Below are 12,354 nucleotides of genomic sequence, written 5' to 3'. Positions count from 1 at the left end.
GCGTCCTGAGATAACAGCAGAAAAGCAAATGAGAAATAATTAGCATAGCTGCTGTTCATAATGTTAATGCATCCGATCTGATTTAACAGAGGAATAAAAAGTAAGCATTATGTGTATGCTTGGATAAAGAGATGTGTCTTTAATCTTTAAACAGCGAGTCTGAGCCTCGAACAATATCAGGAAGGCTATTCCAGAGTTTAGGAGCTAAATGCGAGAACGCCCTCCCTCTTTAGTTGACAGATATCCTAGAAGCCTCAAATTTAGTGATCTTAAAGAACTTGATGGACTGTCTGTAGGGCAATAGGTCCATTAAATACACTGGAGCTAAACCATTTAGGGATTTATAGGTCAATAGTAGTACTTGAATACGGTACTTAATAGGTAACCAGTGTAGAGATGATAAAATTGGTGTTATATGATCATATTTTCTTGACGTAGAACTCTAGCAGCTGCATTTTGCACTAACTGTAGCTTGAGGATACGGGACAACCAGCTAATAAAGCATTACAGTAATCTAGTATCGAGGTCATGAATGCATGAACTAACATTTCTGCATCATAAACAGATAGCATGCTACGTAGCTTAGCAATGTTTCTAAGGTGGAAAAAGGCTGTCCCAGATAGCAAACTGACATTGAATCAACGTGGAAATATGACATCGAAACAACGTTGATCGTACATTGTTTTGCTCATCGAATTAACGTTGAACCAACGTCAGACGCGTCATTCTTTCAAAACTAACGGAAAATCAACTTGAAATCAATGCGTTGTTTCAACGTTATGAAAGCAAACCAATTTTCGATTTTCATTTCGCTTTGAAGAATGGCGCGTCTGACGTTGGTTCAACGTTAATTCGATGAGCAAAATCAACGTTGTTTCAATGTCATGAGAGACGTCGTTTCCACGTTAATTCAATGTCAGTTTGCTGTCTGGGGTTCTTGTAACATGAAATATAATGTTCGACAGACAGGTCTTTTACTGTAGTGGATAAAGTAACAGGGCATCCTTCTAAATTAAAGTTTTATTGTAAGAGGTTTTGTGGGTAGTTTTTTGGACCAATAAGTATGAAGTATGAATAAGCCGTGTTGAGGGTGTTGAACTACAACTCACGTAAAGATGATAATTCTGCGATTGGCTGCAATTGCAGATTTCGAACAGTGATGGCGACAAAGAGGAAAAACGCCAGACTGCAGCTTTGACGATTTTAGGTCATATTGGTGTATATATAAGGAACTAACAAATTCAGGTAAGCTTGCTTTAGAGATAACCAAACAAATATTTAGAGACTGTAATGCTTATTTCTTGGTAGAAATTTAGTCATTTGCCTAAGTTGGAAAAAAAAAGAGGGCTTCCCCAGACAGCAAACTGACATTGAATCAACGTGGAAACGACGTCTCTCGTGACATTGAAACAACGTTGATTTTGCTCATCGAATTAACGTTGAACCAACGTCAGACGCGGCATTCTTCAAAGCTAAATGAAATCGAAAATTGGTTTGCTTTCATAACGTTGAAACAACGCGTTGATTTTAAGTTGATTTTCCGTTAGTTTTGAAAGAATGACGCGTCTGACGTTGGTTCAACGTTAATTCGATGAGCAAAACAATGTCAGATCAACGTTGTTTCGATGTCATATTTCCACGTTGATTCAATGTCAGTTTGCTATCTGGGACTACTCTATCCTTGGGGTCAAGAAAAGAAAAGTAACAAAATAGTATCTAGAAATGATCGACCATCAGCAAAGATGGCAAACTTTAAATCAAGTGTGTCAGCTGAGCAGTTGCCATCGAGATGAATGGGAATGCTAACGGTTAGCTCAAACTAGGCTATTGTCACAGAAAGAGGTGTAACTTCTCAGGACACTTATTACTGTGGTATTGGTGTTGAAGTAGGTATATTTTATGAATGATATTCAAAAGACTCCTCTTGTTGTTCTTTTCATTGTCACAAACCTTTTTGTGCTGTTGCTAACAAAACAGTGAATATATCTTTCCTGATTATGCTCTGTGTGTAGGTTAGGTTTCTTTGGTGAACTGGTGGAAGTTACTTCACTAGCAGTTTTCAGTTTGTGGCTGCCCCCATCTGGCTGAAAGGTGAATTTTTGTTTTGTGTGAACTGCCAGGACTTGATGATTTGTTTTGAGAATGTATTGCATGTTGAAAGATAACCTTTTGCAGGTCTGTGTGTGAGAGAGAGAGGGAGAGAGAGAGAGAGAGAGAGAGAGAGAGAGAGAGAGAGAGAGAGAGATAGCCTACTGAATAGGATCAGTAGTATCGCCAGAGGTTTATTTTAGCTTCCTCAAAAGAGAGTTTTGTTTAATTTGAGAAAAATAACCTCAGAAGAATAACCGATTGTGCTCTGGACTTGAATATCTGAAATCAGGGGAGGAGAGGTGAGCTTTTTATATATATATATAAATAAATGGAATTTGTTGTGACCAGAAGTGTAATGAACCTCCTTATTATGTGTGAGATTTGAGTTGAATCAGTGGCTAAACAGGATGGATGAAGTTTGCTCCTCCTGAGTCCTGTCTTGTGTGCTTTATGCTTTATTGCTGCTTACTAACTCCTGACAGACACCACTTACTTGGTATTTTATCATGGCAATAAATTGTCAAATAGTTTTAATTTAAAAAAGCAATAAATTGTGTGTATAAGTAATCATTGTGTATATTCACAACAAGAGCAATAAAGATAACCATCCTGACAACTATATATTATCATCCACAAATATGCATGATAACGTTCTGTTTATTATGAACACGTACTGTCATCTGCTGCTTTAAATGCTCGAGCTCTTTAAAACAGGATGGAAACAGGATCTGTGTTGTTGTCATAGTTTTAGTATGAACCCTATTCTCATAAAATTAGCATGATTATTAAAACTTTGTACTTATCATTATCATCATAATTATTGTCCTTGGTATGAACTGGCCTTAAAGGGATAGTTCACCCAAAAATAAAAGCAATACCCCATGATAATTCCTCTTTCAGACGAATACATTAGTTATATTAAAAAATGTCCCGGCTCTTCCAAGCTTTATAATGGCTGTGAATTGCCATTAATCCACACGGTTCTGGGGTTTAATAAAGGCCTTCTGAAGCGAAGCGATGCGTTTGTGTAAGATATTTTGTGAAAAATATCCATATTTAAAAATTATTGTCTTAGACTTCATGGTGTGACTGGTGTTTTGTTTTGCTCTATCCTCTGCGCCTCCGCGTTCATCAATGCGTCATGCGCTACGTCAAGGGTTACTCTTTCGCCGTAAATCAATGCGTACGTCCATCTGCCGGAAGTTAGTTATTTTAGTTGATAAAGTTTTAAATATGGATATTTTTTCTCACACAAACGCTTAATTTCACTTCATTTCGCTTATTATACTTTATTAATGGCAAATATATATATATATATATATATATATATTAGCATGTGCACTGAGTGCAAATAGTGTTAAATGTGTAAAGTGTAAAAGTAGGGGTGTAACGGTACTCAAAAGTCACGGTTCAGTATGTATCTCGGTTTTGGGGTCACGGTTCGATTCGAGTTCGGAACAAAATGATCACACTTTAGTTTGGGGTCCAGTTAACTAACTATTAACTATAACTTTTGCCTAATAAACCCCTAATTAAAGGACAATTCCATCGTAGAATGAACCTAGGAGTAACACATGGATACCGAGTCGACCTTTCTCTGGATGTGTTTTCATGATAATCGAATGTACCCAGTTTTAGCTCCAACCACAGATTAGTTTATAACGCTACACAGTGTAGAGCATAGAGTAAAAATAAAAATAAATTATCAGGAAATTTTCATTGTGAAGTGAACTAATCCTTTAAGTCCTACTTAAGTGGCTCAAAAAGGACTCTAAAGTACAGCTAATTGCATTTAATATAAATTTTATCTATAACTATATCGCATATTTTCATTTTTAAAAGTATGCTAAAGTGTACTTCTTTATCACAAGTAATGTTTTGTTTAAAACATGGCACTTGGTTTGATGTTTGAATGTAGTGACATTTTTAAAGAATGAGAGGGTCATACTATAAATGCACTTTCGTTATTGCTCGCTTTATGGGGAGTCTCCAGTAAAGGGTTAATGTTGAGACAGTCATCTGGTGGTTCCGCCCTCTCCATAGGCTGTGACTCACTGTTCAGCTGCCAGTCCCACAAACACACATAAACACAAATGCACACACACACACCGCCATATGAGGCCAGCATGCTGGTGTAAACTCATGTATATCAGAGTTCAGCTGTCTGACCTGCAGGGAGAGAGAGAGAGTTTACTTTGGTGCTTGGTGACTCTGGAAGTTTGCTTGTTTGTGTATTATCAAGACTATAAAAATATTCTTTATGAGGATTACAAGGAGTTAAAGTGACTTTAAACTGAAGGATGACAACTAGGCTAATACAAGATGTCTGGGTGAACTCTGTCATGTCAGCGTGGCTCCATGTGTTCATCACTCTTCTACGACAGTAACTCAGCGGTGGGAAGCATGTGTTTCAGACTACATAAAAGGAAGAGCTGATTTCTGGAGGGAAACAGCGAAAAGAACCAGCGCGAGACACGGAGGGAAATATGAGTTTGCCAAATGGCTGTGTCTTTCTTCCACCCACTGACCGCACTTTCAAAGTCCGAAACATCAGTGTTTGTGGCTCTCCGTGCGCTGTCAACTGTCCAATTGACATTGTGCAGAAACGCAGGCGGTAATTGAATTTCATATTCTTTTGCTTCTGTTGTGTCTAGAATCAGTTATGCATGCAAAATAGCTTTGGCTCCTCTAAAAAGTTGTTTTCCCGATGTTACAATACTTTCCCTCCAGTTTAACAGGACTTTAACTGTAAGCCAGTTTGATTTCCACAAAAAGGGAGACACTGAGGCTCTGTGGTGCTATCAAATATTTGTTTGAGCAGTCCATCTTGTCAACTTATGGTTCAACCAATAGCATATGTTTGAGGTGGGGCTACTTGTTTGCTTGACCAATAGAAGATAGGGGCAGGGGTTGAAGGAGTGGCATGTGTTTGGGAAACCAGTTTGAAACCATTTATTGTTTTTGAAGGTGAGACAGGTTAAGTGGAAATGTCTGATTTAGAACAGTTTATTTATATTGGCATTTCAATTGGCACCTCTATCGTCAAATACGATTGACCATTAGCATACAGTTTGGCGGTATGGTTTTGTTCTGGGCAAGAACTCCCTGTGTAATGTGTATCCATGCAGACTAGCATGGATGAGAGCAGGAAGAGCACGATAACCCCCTTAGGATAAACAGAACCAACACATTCTCATCCTTGGGCGTCAGTTTGACAATGCGACGCACATGGCACCCTTTCAACGCAGTCTCATCCCAAAAAGTCATATAACTGACGTTTTGGGACGTCTTTTGACCATACGTCAATATTCGCCTTTTTAGGGCCCCCTTAAACGTCGGTAGATGAGGTTATGGGATCCTAACTCTACCCCAGACCTAAACCTAACCCGTCACCTAACTGACGTTAAAGGTAAAGCGTCAGTTGTATGTTTAAGGGGGCCCTAAAAAGGCGGATATTGACGTATGGTCAAAATACGTCCCAAGACGTCAGTTATATGACTTTTTGGGATGAGAATGTGTTGACCCTTTAGTGTCAATTTAACATGCTTCCGTTATGGGTAGGTTTAGGTCTGGGGTAGGGTTAGTGTTAGACCACTAGGAGGCGCCTTCTGGCCCATATACAGTAGGGCCAAAAAGTATTTAGTCAACCACTGATTGTGCAAGTTCTCCTACTTAGAATGATGAGAGTGGTCTGTACACGACGAGTTGAGTTTTTACCAAAAAGTTCTATTTTGGTTTCATCTAGTGTTGGGCGATATGCTCCATTTTCATATCGTCCTATCATCATCCTGTGAGATCGGCGATACACAATACTATCGTGAGGAGGCGGGGCTTACTTATTTGATTATTAACTTGATTATTTACTCATTAATTTGCTTGTTTTATTAGCCTACTTCGTTTTATATACGAGAATCTTTTTTTTCTATTTTGCTTGCAAAGGTGGAGTTTATTAATAGGATCAGGTTATTTCCCGTAAGTTAACCCGTTTATAAGAACGTCGCCGCATGTAAACGCGCTCATTCCCTGAAAGTGAAAGTAAAAATGGACTGCTTTCGCCATCTGCATTAACGCCGCGTTCTCTCAGAGACGACGATGATAACGGTAGCTATAATACTATTTTAGTGATATTATTATTAATAATAATTATAATCTTTAGTAATTGTATTGTTTTTAGTGTTAGTGTCATTAAACGTTTTGTTAATGTGTTACGGAAACAAAATACTGACGAACAACGATGCCGTCTTCATCTTGAATCTGTATAAGAATTATGCGTCTGTTAAAACGAGCACTCTTGATAATTTGTGAATGGATAACCTTGCAATTAAATTTTGATGTGGGATGTAGTTTTTTAGTCTGTTTTAAAAACATTCTAAGAGGAGTCCTCATTAGTGCGTGACGGTGTTGTTGCAATTGTTACGTGGTGATGTCGTTGTAAATTTAGGCAAGGCAAATTAACTGTAGTTCCTAATATTAATTTAATAACAATACTAGCTTTATAATAATAATAATAGGCCTAATAATAATAATTTAATACATTATGGTAAAACGAGGCAATTGTCGTATTGATATCGTCAAAGGCATCTACCATCAGCTATATCTCAGACTATCGTCGATACACGATACTATCGTCTATCGGCACAACCCTAGTTTCATCTGACCACATGATATTCTTCTAATCCTCTTCTGGATCATCGATATGATCTGTGGCAAACTTCAGATGGGCCTGGACATGTACTGGCTTAAGCAGGGGGACACTCCTGGCACTGCAGGATTTGAGTCCCTCTCGGTGTAGTGTGTTACTTATGTTAGTACTTTGGTCCCAGCTCTCTGCAGGTCATTCATCAGGTCCCTCCGTGTAGTTCTGGGATTTTTGCTCACCGTTCTCATGATCATTTTGACCCCACGGGATGAGATCTTGCGTGGAGTCCCAGATCAAGGGAGATTATCAGTGGTCTTGTATGTCTTCCATTTTCTTACAATTGCTCCCACAGTTGATTTTTTCACACCAAGCTGCTTGCCTGTTGTAGATTCACTCTTCCCAGCCTGGTGCAGGTCTACAATTTTCTTCCTGGTGTACTTCGACAGCTCTTTGGTCTTGGTCATGATTTGGAGTGTGACTGTTTGAAGCTGTGGACAGATGTCTTTTATCCACAAGTTTCCGAGGGGCGCTCCTGTAAAAATAAAGTGGGTGAAACTTCCGGTGACGGGGCGGAAGTAGCATTCCAATGGTATTTTGTGTGTTAGTTAGCGAAGAGGCTAGCTGTTTTTCTGAGAATTATTTTACTATTTAAAGACGCAAATCTTTATGAGAGATGTTGTTACGGAGCTCAGGGACAACATGTGCTGTTAGCGGTTGTATGTATAACCGGACTAAACTAATTCAGTGGCTTAAACGTGATTGTTTTGAACATAAGTTGAAAACGAAATCAGAGTGATCCTGCCAGAGCCCGTCTCTGATCCTGCCAACGACTGTAGTTTCCGTCTCCCAAAAGACGACGAATCTTCCTGTGTACATTTGTTTAAATTCTTAATATTCTATAAACTTTATCAGCATGTGATTGGCTGTTTGGGATCGAACTCAGGATCAAAGCCTGTGTTGACAGAATACCAAATGTGCCAGTTAATGTATTCCAGTAGCACATTCATTTATAATTTTGAATAAACTCCAAAGCACATCAATGACTAAGTGTGTATTTTTTATTTTAATTGTTTGTCAGCTCGCACAACTGTCTGTCACCATGCCTTGATGAGTATTGATTATTAATAATGTTATTATAATACTCCCAATCAACTACTGCGGAGGGTAAAGGTACTGTTATTTCACCCTTTTGAATTTCGTTGAGGTTGTGTTCCCACATCGTTAGCTAGTTTGGATCGCTATAACTTGAATGACTGTCAACTGTTGAATGAACGAGTGTCAAGCATGTCAAGTCGCGCTTTGTTTACTTCAAACCGGAAGTCGCGCCCACTTTTGACGCAAGGCCTCATGGGCGTAGGAAACTTGTGGATACAGATAACGGGTTCAAACAGGTGACAATAATACAGGTAACGAATGGAGGACAGAAGAGCTTCTTAAAGAAGTAGTTACAGGTCTGTGAGAGACAGAAATCTTGCTGGTTTGTGGGTGACCAAATACTTATTTTCCACCATAATTTACAAATAAATTATTTAAAAATCCTATAATGGGATTTCCTGTTTTTTTTTCTCATTTTGTCTCTCATAGTTGAAATGTACCCTTTGGCTGACTAAATACTTTTTGGCCCCACGGTATTTCTGCGTCTCATATTGACGCTAAAGGGTGTCATGTACGTCAGATGTCGACGCATTGTCAAAAGCGCCAGTTAGATGACGCCTTGGGACGAGACCGGGCTCACAGATCAGAACCAACAGGAATGTATTGCAGATATCATTCATTCAAGATTTTTAGTACAACATAATTCGAGAATTTATTCTGATTCATTGGGCTCTCAGAAGGCCAAATACTGACTGGACGAGAGGAGGAGCTGGGGATGGAGGAGGGTAATTCGCTCCTGAGAAACACGATAGCTGCTGATACTGAAGGAGCTTGCATAGTGATAGACGTCATATACCTATAGTGAATGCGATTTCACCAAGTACCACATGTTCCTGGATCAACATATTTGTTGACTACATTAGGTTAGTACTACATTTTGGGACAGGAATGTTGATCCAGGATCAACAAAATATGTTGATGTGGGTAGATGTGGTGGTTCAGTTGAGAGTCAGCTGATGCGAGCTTGACTAACATAACCAGCCAGAACTAACACTACGCTTAATGTTGTTCATTTCCAATATGCTGAAAAGTGGCAATTTGTTATGTGACCAATCTCTTTTTTCTTATACTTGCTGCCAATACCATCATGACGTATAGTAAAAGTTATGTTTACAGTGCTGTTTCTAGCTCGAAGTTAAGTTTTATAAATAATAATAATAAAAAAAAACATATTTCAAAGATATGGAGGCTACTGTGATAACTTTCTTTAGACAACGAGTCCAGTGAAATTTTTTAGTTGTGCTTCATGGAAACCTGTAAATTGTAATTAAATAAAAACAACTTTATGCATTTAATTCAGAAATGGATACAGAACAATAAAAAAGTCTGCTGAAAATAACCGTAAGAAACATCCAACACTGAATAATTCGAAAACATAACTACTATTTTACAAGAAAAAGTAAGGTCCATCATTAACCCTAAACATCAGTGGGGCATAAACAGATTGTACTTTAAAATACAAATGAGATCATACGCATTTTATATGAATTAGCTGCAAATTTAGGTCAGAATTGCTTTGAGATTGTTTTTGGACACTTGGTTGTAGGTGTCAGTTTCCGTGTAGCGATTTTTGTGACTCAAATGGGTATAAACGGTATATTTTTGAACCACACATGCTGAAAACATTACAGAAATGAACTTTCACTGATGTTCATTCAGGAAGTTTGTTTTTGTCATTAGTAGTCCCAGTGAGAGTTCTCTCATGACAGTGATGGAGTGAATTTCACAAAAACAAGTCCAGGTCATATTTCACTCCAAAATCAGATCATAACACGTATAAAGAAAATGCATCCAAGGTCAAAAAAACACTCATCATATACATTGCAGCATCACCTCTTTTCTCACAGTGTCTAAAACGGTATGAAAAAGGATGCATTCTCTCTAAACCTGTCCTTTCTGAGAGCCTACTCTTCTCTGATTGGTCAGATGGCACATTGTTGTGACTGGTCTACCGCTAACAGAGTGTGTCAGAAAAAAACACGTCCATTACCATATCTGAATTTCTGATCCGCAGGCTTCCTCAGCACAGTGCTTATCAGTAATTGAACAGTAATGATGGGGTCAGGTTTACCACTTCAATTCAAGCCCGAGTCCTCGTCTTTTGGAAATGCATGCAAAATTAATTTGTTTTCTCAACATGAGCCAAACTCTTCCAGACCTCAGCTACAGCTACAGTGTTTGAGGGAAAGTAGACGTTCATGAAAACGGCTGCCGTTAGGCAAATTTGTTCCAAACCAGAATTGGTTCTTTCTTTAGGGAGACTATAACTCCTATTATCTTTGAAACTTTGCAGACTTTTTAGATTCACAAACACTCATGAAACTTAATACCTGAAAAAGCATAACAGGGGCACTTTATCTCAAATGTTATATACTGTTTGGTTGAGAACTTCTTTTAAAAAACACTGGCGAGGAAAGTGTTAATTTTATAATCATTTAGTACGTTGATATATATGATTTATGATGTTCCAGGGCCAGGTTTGAAGGGCCACAATGTCACTGTTTACTGCTTTACCCTGAAAACTGGAAATAACAAGAGAGAAGCTTAAAGGATTAGTTCACTTTTAAAAAAACTTTTGCTGATAATTTACTCACCCCCATGTCATCCAAGATGTCCATGTCTTTCTTTCCTCAGTCGAAAAGAAATTCCAGGATTTTTCTCCATATAATGGACTTCAATGGGAACCGGATGGTTCAAGGTCCAAAAGATAGTGTTAATAACAGTTTCAGATGCAGCTTCAAATGTCTTTAAACGACACCAGACGACGAATAAGGGTCTCATCATGCGAAACGATCGGTTATTTCAAAGCTTATTCCAAAAATGTAACTTTTCTAAGGACAAATGCTAGCCTTGCTATATTCTCTGAGGCGCGTTTGCAACGTCACGTAATACGTAATTACGTTCAAAAGGTCACGGGCGACGTAGCCGGAAGTACAGAATCAAAATCGTCCGACATCGTTGTTTTTCCTTTTAATTCCTTTTTTTGTAAACGGTGTTTGAGCTAGTTTGCACGTTCAACCTATGCGTTCCACTTGTAAACACTGACTCTGTACTTTCGGCTACGTCGCCCGTGACCTTTTGAACGTAATTACGTATTACGTGACGTTGCAAACGCGCCTCACAGAATAGAGCAAGGCTAGCATTTGTCCTTAGAAAAGTTACATTTTTGGAATAAGCTTTGAAATAACCGATCGTTTCGCATGATAAGACCCTTATTCATCGTCTGATATCGTTTAAAGACATTTGAAGCTGCATCTGAAACTGTTATTAACACTATCTTTTGGAACTTGAACCATCCGGTTCCCATTGAAGTCCATCATATGGAGAAAAATCCTGGAATGTTTTCATCAAAAACCTAAATTTCTTTTCGACTGAGGAAAGAAAGACATGGACATCTTGGATGACATGGGGGTGAGTAAATTATCAGCAAAAGTTTTTTCAAAAGTGAACTAATCCTTTAATGATTAGCTTAGGGTTTCAATAACAGTAGCCATAGCCTGTTTTGAAGCTGTAATGCATATATATATATATATATATATATATATATCTGAAACAGGTCTATCTGAAACACATCAAGCACCCTGTCTTTTATCTCAGAGCAAATTTCAGATCATTTCAGGGCTGTGCACAGCAACACAGTCTGCTGTGATCGGCCTCTGTTATTGACCTGGAAAGAAGTGACTGTGTATTTAGTGTGTGCACATGGAATATTTCTGAATCTACAATAGAAAAGTCTTATTTCAAATGGTAATTTAAAGATTGTCTTAATTAATTAAAGGTCCCCTGACATGAAATTTTAATTTTCTGAGTTTTTTAAACATTAATATGTGTTCCCCTAGCCAGTATTTGGTCCCCTCGCGTCTAAAATTTTCAATCGGTGTAAACTGAGCTTTGGCTATTTTTTCTCTTCTCTGCAGCTCAGACGAGCTGATCTTGAATCTCCCTTATATGATGTCATATGGGGGAAAGGTTACCTCCCCTTTCTCTGCTTTGCCCGCCCCGGAAAATTTAGCTGGCCCCTGAGAAAACGAGCTAGGAAAAGGACGTACGAACACGCAGTCGCGATTTTAGTTTTTCCGATAAATAGCTTTGAGATTTGAGTGTTTCCTCGAGAGATATCATGGCAGTTGCTCAGTGTTCGGATGTACAAATGAACACAAAAGTATTTTTTAGTTCCTTCATCCGAGCCTCTGAAGAAACAATGCGTTAATTTATTTTCTCTGGAAATGCGCCGACTCAACTCCCAAAGTTTTGTATGGTTCAAACATTTCACCGATGACTGTTTCCTCAACTCGATGAACGTCTGAAAATAAATCAATCGAGCTAACGTCCAGCAACAATTTCTGATGTGCAGCATAAAACGTTGTGTTTTTGTAAGCGTTTAAAATTGATGACTACATTGTATGGCGGAATACCATAAAAAAGTGCTTTAGAGCACTTCAACTTGGCGCAATAATACCTTCACTCGT

General features: G+C 38.4%; 1 protein-coding gene across 4 annotated transcripts in view; it reads left to right on the top strand.

The window, feature by feature from the left end:
- The window catches only part of pde4cb (phosphodiesterase 4C, cAMP-specific b), a 102,299-nt gene that overhangs the window by 65,242 nt on the left and 24,703 nt on the right, over positions 1 to 12,354 (top strand). The window contains exon 1 of one of the 4 annotated variants that reach the window (XM_039667377.2): positions 4,256 to 4,705. The exons of the other annotated variants lie outside the window; for them this stretch is intronic. Coding sequence (XP_039523311.2) covers positions 4,578 to 4,705 — 128 coding nt within the window. The 5' untranslated portion in view covers positions 4,256 to 4,577. Of the gene's footprint in view, positions 1 to 4,255; positions 4,706 to 12,354 lie in introns of those variants that run through there. 4 annotated transcript variants of the gene reach the window in all.

The sequence above is a fragment of the Pimephales promelas genome, chromosome 21 (genome assembly GCF_988280905.1).
Source record: "Pimephales promelas chromosome 21, fPimPro1.hap1.1, whole genome shotgun sequence".
Classification (NCBI taxonomy): domain Eukaryota; kingdom Metazoa; phylum Chordata; class Actinopteri; order Cypriniformes; family Leuciscidae; genus Pimephales; species Pimephales promelas.
This window is presented reverse-complemented; position numbering and strand designations above follow the sequence as displayed.